Here is a 13,801-nt window from a genome sequence, read left to right on the forward strand (position 1 = left end):
AAATCTGTTTCTTTGCGTCGGCCTTCTTACGGTTCGAGCCCTCGCATGAAAATATAATGATCCGAGCCGTTTCTGTTGTCTGCTGCGTCAGTCAACGGTTTCTGTTCTTTCTTTTTTTTTTGTACGTTCCAAGACTTGACAGTTTCCACCCTCAGAAAGTCTGGGATAATTATGGGAGTAAAAAGACTCTCTATCAGAGCAGATTAACAACATCTCACCAGGCTGAACCCTGCACTCCCTTTTATCTCCTCAAACGCAGCGGAAGAGAAGACGAGTTACGCAACTCCCACCTTGGGGACCCAGCCGACTTTCCAACCCGACTTCTGTCTGTCTCTGCATGTCTAGGGCGTCTGCTAGTCCTCTGCTATTTGATGTGCGCGTTTGAAGCAGCCATGCAAGCGGGGCAAAGAGGATGTTGTTCACACCTCTTGCCGCTTTGCCGCGTTCCCCCCGGGGGAACAGGTTTCAAAGCATGGCAAAGTCGGACCTTTCCTGGTTCTACATTTAACACCTTCTCAAATCACAGTGCCATGGTGCTGGGTAGCTTTCTTCTCACCTGTCTCTTTTATCATTCCTCCGAAGGGCCATCCTTTCATTAGCTGGGTTTTTCAGAAGACCTGCCCCTCACTCTACTGTCATTTAGCCAGACGGTGTCCTTTAAAAGAAAGCAACATGTTACCATATATATATTATTATTACTTTTTATTGCAGTGTCTAAAAGTCATTTTAACTCAGGGACAAAAGAGGATTCTGTCCAATGTCTGTATGATGAAGTTTAACACATCAAAAACACTAAATCATACGTACTGTCTATTAATGAGAATCGGCTTGTGGTAAAATAAATGAACAACAAGTAGAACTCAATAAGTCTCTGACAGTTCGAGGTTAAAAAGAAAATTCACAAGAACATTTCTTGCGCTGTATAACTGGCATATTTCTCAAATGACTTTACTAGCACAGTGTACAGTAAACTGAGTGGTCGGGAGAAACCAAAACTGAATGGAAATGTACACACACACTGTAAGGTGACATTCATACCACAGTACACGGCTCAAATATCTGAAGGCTTTTCCACACGGCCAAACCTCCCCGCAAAGGTAGACCTACATCAATGAATTGAGTTAGCATTCATGTTTGCATCATTTCCATGAGGAGGCTTCGCTCCCTCTGTTGTTGTGGATAAAAACCGAATGCAATCAGATTTGTACGTTAAGCTACATGTGTCATTATCCCATATACACCGATACAGATGGGAGTGCCGTTTGATATTTCATCCCTTCATACTGCATTTTCATATCTGTAATGTTGCGACGGGACTCCATATCAAACTCAGCGAGGGGTCCGAATGCAAGCTCGTTGCATTTGCCTCTTTCATACAGTACGTACCTACACACAACATGCCAGAAATGAGATTTTGAAACATTTCTCTTCAGAAGAAAACATGTAAACCCCTGTTGGCATTTCTTTCAACGAGCATTGTTTTCATTAGCGGGGCGTTTTTGTTGTTAGTGTAGTTTCCTACGAATTCAGTGGAACAAACGCAACGAGCAACACAAGGCAGGTCGAGCAGCATTTGAAACCAAGATATTGCATGCTTTGATTTGAGCGCTATATACCTATCAAAAGGTGCCGTGTCCACACAGTGAGAGAGGATGGATGTAGCGGGATGCATATAAAGACATTCATATGTGATATGGAGAAGACCAAGAGTAAAAGTCTAAAACGTATCATGATTCAAGAGCTTCAGGAGTTGATGGTTCGAAAGTGACAGCTCTGTGAAGACTTGGTTAGTTCAAATGTTCTTCAGCTTACAGTAGAATCACAGAAATCAGTATCATTTAGAAAAGATGTTCTTTGATTTAGTCCACATGATTGTTGAACTTAAAGCTTCAGTCACAGTGTTCCTAAAAGAAGAAAATAATTATTTCCCCACAAGTTGTGGTTGTACAGTAAGTATAGTTTTTAAAAAAAGCAACTGCGCGGCCACTGCAAATTTGAAATTGTAAGAAAAGGAAAAAGAAACAATGTATTTTTACCGTCTCCAGTAAAGGTTAAATGAAACCGCAGAGACAGAGGGGTGATAATATACAGCTGTGCCGCATCCCCAGACTTTGACAACCGAGTCATCATTTCATATAAAATTACAGTGTGTCACCTCTAATCAAAATTTTGCCCACCCTCATTACAGGACGACAGCTGCATGAGTCAAAACTTATGCAATAAAACAAATACTCTAAAGAAGACCAACCTTTTCTCACATCCGTGATTTATTGCATTTTGTCACATAACGGCTGACACACCGCATTATGTATATTTACAGTAAATGGGGGGGAAACGTTAGGTTGAAAATAGCCATAGTTCAGGGCAACACGGCAGATTTGATATCACATGAAAGATGATCTTAACTTCGGAATATAACCAACGTATTAATACCTGCACTTACGCCCCCATGGTGACCAACACATGATGTGACAATGTGCCACATCACTATGAACATGACATTTTCTGCAGTTTGCTTGACACTGCACCAAATGTGTCAATACACTCAATAATAAAAAAAATAAACAAATTCATTTGTTTTGTTTCTTTTTTTAAAAATTATTATTTGAATAGGGCAGGGGATAGACGGAGGAAGTTGTGCACACACCTCAATCTTAAAACACACCACTAGTAGTCACTAATAAGCCTCTAATCTACACAAGTGTGATTAGTCCGTGGCATATGGTGTCTGTCTGACAGCCTGCGATTGGTCCCAGTCAGGACACCAAGCAGCAGGGGTGGAAATGGGCATCACTCTGGGCGCCACCTCAACTTTACCTCACCTCTGCCGTCGGTATACGCTCAGTTAAATGACTTAGTGCCACTCAAGAACAGATCAACGGTGCTTACGGGTGAGGGTGTTAATGAGAGGACCTTAGTGTTTTCCGCTGAGACGGACAAAGGCCAGGTGGACGCGGGGAGTTATAAAGGGGAAAGGTGGCCAAGCGGAGATGTTCTCTGTACCTGTGTAGTCCTATAGTCCCAGCCCCTTTTTCGCTTGTGACCGCAAGCTGCTCTGCTGCACCAAGGCCTCAAACGCAGGTAAGCGACTTTCTCTCCGTTGCCTCGAGATTTCAACTTTACAAAAATGTACGCAGAATAACCGGCGCGAAGGTAAAGAGCAGCACAAGCGGGCTCCTTTAATTCAACCGCCCGGCGGTGCCAAGGGGCCTGGCCTGCGCCCAAGAGGGATAGAGGAGTGGCAGGCCAGATAGAGCGCTCTGCCAGTGTTGTAATGCCTGGCACAGGTGCATTGTTACAGACACTGTAAAAATGATTCATTTCCAATCCAATAATCTGCAGCACAATATAAGATGCCCACTAACGGCCTATATGGCTTCTAAATGACATTATATTGTATATTTTCCACCTTGAAACAGGAGCTGAACTTCAAACCCAGGAGACTATCCATCGGACACGGGATTTCACTAATAACAATTCTAATCTTGGACAGATCATTCCCACTCTTGCACTAGCTCCTAAACTGGACAGCAAGGTGGGGACTGACCTCGAGGTCCACAATGTGCATTTTTTAATGCACAGCCTCTCTAGTTTTTGTTTTTTTTAACAGATGGCGCCGAGATAAAATAAGATCACCAAGGAATAAAAGTAAAGCAGAGGTAAATCACTATGCGCTATGTGGAGATATAACTTTAAATGGCTGATCTCTAAAAAATGGCCGTTTGCCGATATGAAACTATAAGATCCCGACATCAGACAGACGTAGTTTCCGGGGTCGACCGGACACCGAAGGAGGACAATTACCACATCGCCCCAGCGAAGACCAGCTTGATGACCGCATAAGTCATCAAGAAGCAATTCTAAACTCACCCCCTTAAACTACGATTTCCGACTGCTCGGGCTCGCAAAGACTCGAAAGATTTAGAGACTTTGGAGTCAGATACCACCCAGTGACTTTTCCACACAGACCTTGGTTCACTGTAGTGTGTTTTCATCCTGGCCTTTGATTTCCAATGAAATAATGAATTATTCAGTTTTCTGCTCACTTCAAAGCCCTTATTTTGAGTCGGGGAATTGCTGCGTGCCTTCACTGTTGTCTTTGTGCTATTATACTCTCACGGCCTGAAGCTGTGTTGGAATATCAGAGGAGCCTCGTCAAACATCTATTACCAGAAATATAGGGGTCTGGTAAAGTGTCATCAAGAACGATCAGATCAAATTTGAACATCACTTCACCCTTTATCCACAAACACTAGGCCCTGAGGAATTAAGTATTGATAGATTGGATTTGGTCTAACTTAGTCTTTAAAACCTAACAAAACAAAACATTTGATTAGATGTGTATTATTTATTTCATGTGTACTTTTCCCATCTGTGCTCTGCCGTAGAGGTCTCCCTCCTATGGCCAGGGTACCATGGGCGGTGTCCGTGACGCTGCTGCTGGTGCTCTACTCCCAGGCGGCGCACTCCGCCGCCGCCGCTCAGCATCTGTGCGGCTCCCACCTGGTGGACGCCCTCTACTTTGTATGTGGGGAACGAGGATTTTTCTTCAGTCCAAACCGACCTTACAAGCGTGATCTGGAACATCTGCTCGGTAAGGCTGTGTTAGCTCTGGGAGCAGTTGTGACTTCTTTTGTTTGACTGGTGTAAAATGAGTTCTAATTGTCCCCTCGCTGGTTGGCTTTTAAAAAAGAAACAGCGTGAGATTCCTCCGAGAGCCCGGGCTGGCTTTGTGTCTCCGCAGTCTCAACGCGCCAGGTCCAAAGTTCAGACTCCATCTAATGAGAATGCCAATTTGGATGCTAGCTGGAGGAAAAATGTTGAGGGACAGCATGCTGAAAAACTTTACTGAACTAAAACTATGTATTTTTTACAAACCATCATTAGTGTGCAAAGCCTCTCTCTGGCCCCCTTTGAATTCAGCGGTGCAGCCAGGCTTTTGGTTTCTCATTGTTGCTTTCAACGTCTATGATGTGACAAATCCAATAAACACAAATCTTGTGAAATCCCAAATCCCTCATTAAGTTATTCCCAAAATGCATAATTTGGATCTTTTGCCCCAACTATTCTTTTGAAGTTAACTTCAGAGGTGTAAACTACGATGCGCCTCCGTCGGAGTACCGTCATATCTCCTCTTGAAACGGACACCAACAAGAATAAACGGATTGCAGGGATCAGATTACATAGTCATTAAGTCTTCATTAAAGTGTGAACAGTCTAAATGGTGGTATGAGGAATTGGGAGGTTTGCGCAGCCGCAGGATTTAACACGCTTTCTCCACTCCAAAGGGTTCCTGTCAGAAAGGGCCAGGCAGGAGCAGCGGCTGTGGAGGACTCGGACGGGCCGCAACAAGCTCAAGGTGAAGCGGGGCATCGTGGAGCAGTGCTGCCATAAACCATGCAGCATTTACCACCTGGAGGGCTACTGCGACTGACTCGCACACTCCGCGACTAGCAACACTCATAGCTTGTAAAAAAAAAAAAAAAGACCTGAAGTCAATTTCTGACCCAATACTTGCAGGCTATGTCTTATCAAATGAAGGAAATAAAGCTTCATGACCCATAACCCAAGGCTCTTCTGTGCAAAGATGTGACTTTTCTGTTCTTTGTGGCTGGTATATATAGTGCGGGTGAAACATGGGTCGCCGTGGCCCTTTGCTGTGCTCTAACCCGCGGCTGCAGTCCAAGAGTGCACCCTACTGGCAGAGGACAGATATGGCCAAGAAAACCCAAGCAACAAAAGGATTTGAACACATTTCTTTTTTACATAAGTAAATAAACCTCAGAAACATTTTTGTTAACAAGAGTATTAAAATCTGTCTTTATTTACAAAGAACAAAGGTTTATAAGAGCTATCCCACATTAAATAGTTATTGGCTCAGCTGCTTGCTAAAATTTCTAAGAAAGTTGCAAAGATAAAAATCGAAAAAAAATGAATCTACATCTTTATGCCGACTATGCTTTTTTTGAGCACTACCGACTTTATCTACAACCTCATTTTCACACACTGCTCCCGTACACACATTTCTTTTTAAAATCTAAATGGATGAATCCTTACTCATTATGTAACAGTTTGAGTACAAAAGGCTGCAAAGCATTTGCATGTGGGAATGCAGTCAACACTTGTTAAGAGGTTGGTTAGATATCCATGAGAACAAACCTTAGAAATTTAAATTTGTCAGCAAATGAGTTGTCAGTTCTTGTTCGGTGGAAGAGTTCCATTACGCATAATGATTTCCTGACAAAACAAACAAGAGAATTAGGGCTTCCACACACTTGAGATGTAAATCACCAACAAAAAAACGTTACTGAACTGCACTGTCTGCTTCTTGTCATATCGCCAGGTTACCAGGTTCAGGGTGTTGCGGCATGAGGTCAGAGTACCGCTTACCTTCTTTAAGAGGTTCATTGGCGTCAGCGTGCCTGTTCTCCTTGTCATGTTGGAAAGCTTTGCTGGGATCAAACCTGCGGCGAGGAGCACCGGGCAGCTTTGACTTCAGCTGATCCAGATCACTCTTTTGCCGGCACACCCGGGAGCGCAGCTTAGACAACTCCTACATATACACACACACACACACACACACACACACACACACACACACACACGATGAAGTACTTGCACCTGAGCCGCACGTGCGTGTGCGTGTGCGTGTGCGTGTGTGTGTTGAAAAACAAACAGTGCTGCTACCGTGTGCCGAGTTTACCTGTTTCAGAGAGACGTTCTCATCTTTCAGCTTCATCACGTGTTTGATCTTCTGCTTCTGGTTCTGGTGGCCCAGCAGGCGGGCGTAAGCGTCAGCCAGTTTGTTCAACTCCTCCTGGTTTGTCCCATTCTCATTGAGCAGCACATTTCGCTCCGCTGCAAATGCATTGAGCTGTTCCTGTGGGTGCGCCAACACGAATATTGAGACAGTTTTAACTCTGATTCCGCTTGAGCATGGATGGTCACTGTGTATGTCAAAAATGTTGGCTGTCAATTGTCCACATACAGATGACATGGGGTTGTAGTTCATGTCACCTAATAACTGTCCAGAAATACTACACTCCAAATATTCAACTCTTCACCCCAGACTGTATATGAAGGTGGGTGACATGACAGTTATCAAAATGAAGCCAAAACATCTGGATCGCCCCCTGGTGGCTGGCTGCAGTTTAGTTCATAAAAACTCACCCCCACCCTGTTAGTGTTAATGTTTCCCAAAGATGGTTTCTGTTTAAGGTAGTTCTTAACATACCGATTGTTCATATGTTCAATTTTCTGATCTATGAGGCGTCCATTTTTTTTTTTTTTTTGCAGTCATTGCTCTTCACCACATTCACCAGCTAGGCGCTAAGTTTGTTGCTGATCACACATTGAGTGGGTTTAATCAGAGTGGGTTTAATCAGAGTGGGTTTAATCAGACAGTCTCTTCGTCTGAAAACCATCGTGCTGGGACCGGAGAGCAGTGAGACCGAACGCAGCGACACCGTGTGTAATAAAATCAAAAAAATTACGTGAAAGACACCAAATAGCTCCGTAAAGCTCCTTAACTTGGAATGCATCGATGTTTTTGTCACCAGAAACGACACCTTTCACATCACACATTTTCCTCTACACTGAGATTTCACATTTTTTCTTAATTGATGTGGAAACGACTGACCTGGAAGGGCCTGACTTTGGAAAACAGCTCCTCGTATTGTTTCCTCCAGTGTTCCGTCTCGGAGCTGGGGGGGCTGAGAAGAAAGGAATGACGAGTTAAAATTAGCAACTAATGAATAAACAAGTAAGGATGAAAACACACAAACACAGACTCCCATTTACAACTGGCATTAATGTGTGTATTGTATTTTACTGCCAGGAGTTAAAGGGCTCACACACACACACACACACACACACACACACACACACACACACACACACACACACACACACACACACACACACACACACACACACACACACACACACACACACACACACACACACACACACACACACACACACACACACACACACACACACACACACACACACACCTCTTCTCTTGTGCTACAGTTATTTGTCTTTGCAGTTCCTGTCGCTGCTCCTCCATGTCCCACTGCAGTGTCACCTTCTCCTGAGACAGTATTTCCACCTGCTCCTGCAGAGCCCGTCTGTCCTGTCGCTGTTCTTCCAGCTCACACTGCAGGGCCTCCATGAGGTCTAATTGGGCCCGGAAGCTCACGCACTCTTGTTCAACGTCATCTAAGCGAGACTGAAGCAGATTTTTGTCCTGCTCTGCCGTGTTCAGTTGATTTTCAAGAACGAGCCTGGACTGGTCTTTGAGTTGCGCTTGAGACAGAAGACTCTTCTTTTCCCCGTCTACCATCTCAAGCTCGGACTGTAGTCTGAGCACTTCTGACCTGACCTGCTGGTGGTCTTTCCTTTCAACCTCCCACGCACCCCTGTTGTCCTGAAGGGCTGTCTGAATTTTAACTCTCTCTTGTCTTTCTTGTTGGAGCTGTTCCATTATATCCTCTTTTGCTGAGCCGACCTCCTGTAGTAGTTTCTGTGCCGTTTCCTTCTCATTTTGGAGCTCGGTGAAACACTGACCCTTCTGTTCCCCTAGTTTCCCTAGAGCATCTTCTTTCTCCTTTGTCTGTAGCTGCAGCTCCAGCTGTAGCTGAGTTATCCGGTCAGCATGGTTAGCCTCCACGGCTTTCATTTCCTGATCTTTTTGCACGAGGCTAGTCTGCACCTCCAGCAAAATTCTATCAAGTCAAGGAAAAGGGAAACATGAAAAGGTAGACATGTGACAGTTATTTCAACACAGACTGAAAGTGAATTTGATGCTTACCTTGCACTCTCCTCCCTGGCTTTCGCTTCAGCTAATTGTCTCTCCCGGTGCTCCTCCAGCCCCTCCTTCACGCTCTTGATCTCCTCTTCTTTCTGTTTAACCACTTTGTCCATCTCCTCCTTCATCTTCTGGGTCACTCCCTCCATCTCCTCTTCCAGTTCCTTCCGTCTCTCCTCTGCTCCCTTCAGAGCCTCTTTGGTGCTGAAAAGTTAGAAGTCTGTGAAGCTTACACACCGACAGAGTCTTAAGCTAAATGCCAACACAAATCACACTGATGTTCCAGAAATACCGACATTCGAGCGCTCACCTTTCCAGTTCGGTGACAATGTCTCCCATCTTGCTCAGTGTGTTTGAATGCGCTTCTTGGAGTTGTCTCGTGGTGGCTAAATGCTCCTCTTTTAAAGCTGCCACATCATGGCTTTTACTAAAATTGGCAAGAACACGTTTGATGTGTTAAAAGTGGGCATCTTGATTTCGTCGCCCAGTGTCATCGAAGTGATACCAGCGTCATCATATGATGACGATTGGGAGAAATGAATCAACACCTGCTGCAGCTGCCAAGGGTGTAAAGGGAACTACATTTGGTTTAAAAATTGGGACTGGGAGTGTGTTGGGTTAAGACTTGTTAGCAAGCAATTAGTTGAAATGGTTAGGGAAAGTAGAGGATGAATGGATTAAAGAGTGAGCTAGAGCTAAAAGTAATAAATACATTATCTTCACAGCTGGAGTACTTGGCTAAAAAATAACAGATGAACAATTCAATTTGAAAGATAAAGTTAAAAACACAACAAAAACAACTGACACGTTGCTGAAAACGATGGATTAAAAGTGGAAATGTTAAACTCAAATTAAATGGGTTAGATGGTCGATGACTCCAGCTCCAGTGGTGGTAGTAAAACAAATCTAAAATAAAACTAAATATTGAAACATTACTGCACTAAATACATCAACATCCCCTTATAATTAATAGTGTTAAACAACATAGTTTATAATCAATTCATAGCAACACATTTGCAACATCGTTGAGGGGTTACTTACCTCACAGGGCTGTGTGGGTAAAAAAGGCCCAAAAAAACCTGAGAAACTCTGGTCTAATAACTAACTGAAAATTCCTCTATATCCGTCTATACTTTACTGTCTGATAAAAGCAAAAAAAAACTTGTTCAAGTTCCCTGGTTCACCCCCCATATTCCAAAGACGAAGTAGTGAGGTGACTTGCCAACTTTAAATTGCTCGCACACAGAAATAGACAGTGACCCACGCCGTCTGTGTCACACCTATGATGGAATGGCAACCTGTCAATTATTTTTCTCTACTTTTAACTTGCATGCTGGGATGGGTTCCCAGATGCGTGTGACTCTAAATAGTAATCCAGGCAGGGACAACAAATCCCCCTAAAAAGGTAAAAAACAGTCTGGTTTTGCAAGTGTGCGCAGGACATCTCTGATATACGTATGACTTTAAAATCTTCATCTTGATTCTGGTGCTAAAAATATTTGGAGGTGAAAATTTCACTTTTACCGCTTCTTTTCTGTAAACACTTATCGGTGTACTTGCCCCGTGGACGCTCACCTCTCCAGCAGTGTCCTGGTGTCACTCAGTTGTCTCTCCAGCTCACTGTTTTCATCTCGCAGCCTCTGGACGGCCTCCTGACTTTCGTCCGCCACCACCTGCTTCCTCTGCTCCTGCTCCTCCAAGACAGCAAGTTCTCCCAGCACCTCCTCCATTTCCTCCTTGAACTGTCTCAGCCGCTCCTCCGACTCCTCCCTCTCCTGCTCCACCAGCACAGACAGGGAGTCTACGAGCGCCTGTGGAAAAGGGGAAGAGTAAGTCTCGGTAGTGATCTAAAAACAATTTGCCTCTTAAGAGAAAACGTTTGAGTAACCTTTTCTTTCGTCAGTTCCTCAGCAAGAGCGTCGTGCTCCTGCTGGAGCTGAATTTGTTTCTTTTTCTCGTCTCTTTTAACCTCCTGTAGCAAGTTGAGCTCTGTCTTTAACTCCTGCACTCTCCTCAGTCCCTCTTCCTGAGTCCGGCCTAACATGAAACAACAAAAGCACATAAGATACATACGTCACAGGACTGTGAATTGATTTTGATCCTATCACAAATTGACATAGTGATAGGATCTTGGTGAACATACTTCTCTCTTCCTCTGAGAAGAGATACCGCTGTTCAAGATGTGCCACTCTCTCATCCAGCTCCTTCTCCGTCCGCCTCAGCACCTCCCTCAGTCTGGCGAGCTCCGCTTCCTGCTGCTGGACTGTAGCTCGAGAGTCATCGACTTCTTGGTTGGCCAACTTCATTTGCTCCTCCATGTCACCCACTGACTTTTGCGCAGACTTGAGCTCCTGCTCTTGGTTCTCCAACCTCTTTTCCACTTCCCATAAAGCATTCTTAGACGCCTGCAGCTCTTGCTGGAGTTTCTGCGCCTCCTCCTCTCTATGTCTCAGCATATCTCGAGCGGTTTCAAGGTCAGTGGTGTGCTGCTCAAGTTCGGTTTCAAGTTGCCTGTTGAGAAGAGACAAATGAGTGTCATGGTGCACCGAGAGATAGAGATCAAACTTGCTTTAAGGAACATTTGTTTTTTTCTTACTTTACTTTCTCCAGATGAGAGCCTCCAACAGTGCTCTCCTGTGTCTTTTCTTGAAGTGCCAAGCGAAGATCCTACAAACACACAAATAGATAAGTGGTTCACAAAGTATGAATAATAGAAGAATAATGTCCAATTTTGGATGATTTGCTTATACAGGCTTTTAAAATGAAATTAAAAATTATTTAAAAACCTGGATCTGATCATTTGCTGCATCCAGGTATCCCTGCAAGACTCTGACCTCCTGCTTAAGCTCCCGTATCACAGCTGGAAAAGAACACAGAACTGTGGGTCATAAAAAGCAAGCAAAACCAAAAACACAAGCAAGAATTGTGTTAGCTGTAACCTTTATGCTCTTTATACACCCAGAACAGTATATGGACATAGATACATCTTTATGCGCAGGAGACAGGATTAGAAATCTGGTTACTAGTTGATCGATGTTAAAAAATGTGTGTACTTTCATTACAAGTATGGATCAACAAAAACAGTGTAAAGGAAAAACATACACAACTCACCATGTAACCTGGCATTATCATTCTCCAGTTCACTATTCAGGGTTTTTGTAACTTGATTGAGGTCCTCTTTTTTAAAGGGAAAGGGAAATAGCCTTGATTACTAATTACACATGCCGGCAAACACATTTGTCTCCCTAGTAGCACTATACATAAGTCGTACCCAAGTCTTTGTTCCTGTCTTTTAGAGCTGTGACAGTCGCCCTGACTGCTTGGAGGTCAGTTTCCAGCACCTTCAACTGGCCTTCAGTGTTAATCTGCAGGACATTCAACTCCTGGAAACGCATGTAAACACACACTGACTCACTGCACAGCAACACACATAATTAAAAAAGACAAATGAGCTCATACACTTACCTAATATTTAACTGTGAACAAATCACAAATGATGGCTTTAACTGAATAATGAAGGGAGGAAATGACCATGAAGTCATACCTTGCTTTTAACATCCAAAGTGTTCCTGGCCTCCATCAGCTCCATTGTGAGTGAGTTGATTTTCTTCTTTGTGGTGTCAGCAGAAACCTAAAACACATGAACTCAGTCACACTTGTCGTGGGGCACTGCTAAGAACGACCTTTTCAGGACATGATTTCCAAATACACCAAAGCATCAGAACAATAAAACGCACCTTGTTTTTCAGGAACTCGTTGACTTTCTTGAGCTCGGCCCGCTGCCTCTCGAGCGTGGTGACATTGGCGGAGAGGCCCGTCTTCTCCCGGACTGTGGCCAGCAGCTTGGACTCCACCTTCTTCAGCTCGTCCTCCAGGGCCAGCAGCCGGCGGTCCTGCTCACCCCGCTGCTGAACCAGGGACCTTATCTGTGAAGGATGCAAAGCTACAGTAAGGGTTTGACTCCCACATGGCAGAAACAATGACAATATACATACACATCTGTTCCATTTGACAGATCTACAGAACAACAGGAACCAGACAATCAAATCTATGTGACATTTTGTGGTCAACAAGGGTGAGGTGTACCTCTCTCTCCAAGAGTTTCTGCAGTTTCCTCTCCATGGCCACGCCGTTCTTGTCCTTCTTTACACTTGACCCTTCGACCTAAGTTATGTCAAGTCATGGGGAGGGATGGTTTAACAGTGTGGCACGCCAGTGGCTTCATTACACACGGAGGTAAGGGAAAACTTACAAGGCCATCGACCGACATCGTCCTGCGGACAGGTGACACCAGGAGACTTCTGGAAGGCGATGGTGGAGGCAGGAGAGCCCCAGGTGCTGGAGACACAGTGGTGGAAATAAGAGCCGCAAAACATTGTGTGTGTGTGTGTTTGTGTGTGTGTGTGTGTGTGTGTGTGTGTGTGTTTTACTTGTTGTATTGTGCTTATTGGATCAACTCACCCGCCTTGAGAGGTCTGAATCGATCCGATTTGTCGAAAGACACAGCTCCCTTCGGCTCCCCAGGTTTGATCTCATAGGTCCCCGGCGCAGGAGCACAACCTTCGGCCAAAAGCGCAGTGTTTGCCGGTTATCAAATACTAATGCTACTTCGTTGTTAGCTTACACATTTAACCCGCGTTTCTGTTCAAGTAGCCCACTAACTTCAGTCAACTTCACGTCAAGGCTCCTCGAGGACACCACCCTGACACGTTTGTTGTCGTCGTATCGTACGCCGGCGGCTAGCTTGAGCTACTTAGCGTTGAAGCCTAGCTGGATATTTAGCCAACATGCTACTAAGCTACTACTTCCTCTATAAGTCGCTTACCTTTGTGCTCGTTGAACCGTTTCAAAGGGGCTCTTGAAAAAGACATTTCGCACACGGGGGAGTATGGGAAGATTTTTTTTGAATATCTCCCGCTGTATCGATATTAATGCTGCGACGCAGCTCCCTGTCAGTCACGCAACAGACGCTTCCGCGCTGAAATTTCA

General features: G+C 44.5%; 2 protein-coding genes across 2 annotated transcripts; one reads left to right on the top strand and one right to left on the bottom strand.

Annotated features, from left to right (window-relative positions):
- Window positions 1-4,118: 4,118 nt before the first annotated feature.
- On the top strand, window positions 4,119-5,576 carry LOC118319531 (insulin-like). Its single transcript, XM_035649995.2, has 3 exons — window positions 4,119-4,183; window positions 4,389-4,594; window positions 5,289-5,576. Exons 2-3 carry the CDS (start codon window positions 4,402-4,404, stop codon window positions 5,432-5,434), a joined length of 339 nt encoding a protein of 112 aa, XP_035505888.1. The 5' UTR covers window positions 4,119-4,183; window positions 4,389-4,401; the 3' UTR covers window positions 5,435-5,576.
- Window positions 5,577-5,790: 214 nt separating this feature from the next.
- Window positions 5,791-13,800, bottom strand: hmmr (hyaluronan-mediated motility receptor (RHAMM)). The gene is made up of 20 exons (XM_035650341.2): window positions 13,638-13,800; window positions 13,274-13,372; window positions 13,065-13,150; window positions 12,899-12,976; window positions 12,550-12,738; window positions 12,357-12,443; window positions 12,084-12,195; window positions 11,924-11,989; window positions 11,599-11,672; window positions 11,409-11,479; window positions 10,956-11,323; window positions 10,701-10,849; window positions 10,388-10,623; window positions 9,123-9,239; window positions 8,816-9,016; window positions 8,016-8,729; window positions 7,640-7,712; window positions 6,704-6,880; window positions 6,391-6,553; window positions 5,791-6,237 (listed from the first exon to the last, which is right to left on the bottom strand). The coding sequence occupies exons 1-20, from the start codon at window positions 13,681-13,683 to the stop codon at window positions 6,221-6,223; spliced, it is 3,123 nt and encodes a 1,040-aa protein (XP_035506234.2). The 5' UTR covers window positions 13,684-13,800; the 3' UTR covers window positions 5,791-6,220.
- Window position 13,801: the final 1 nt, after the last annotated feature.

The sequence above is a fragment of the Scophthalmus maximus genome, chromosome 9 (genome assembly GCF_022379125.1).
Source record: "Scophthalmus maximus strain ysfricsl-2021 chromosome 9, ASM2237912v1, whole genome shotgun sequence".
In the NCBI taxonomy this organism is placed as follows: Eukaryota; Metazoa; Chordata; class Actinopteri; order Pleuronectiformes; family Scophthalmidae; genus Scophthalmus; species Scophthalmus maximus.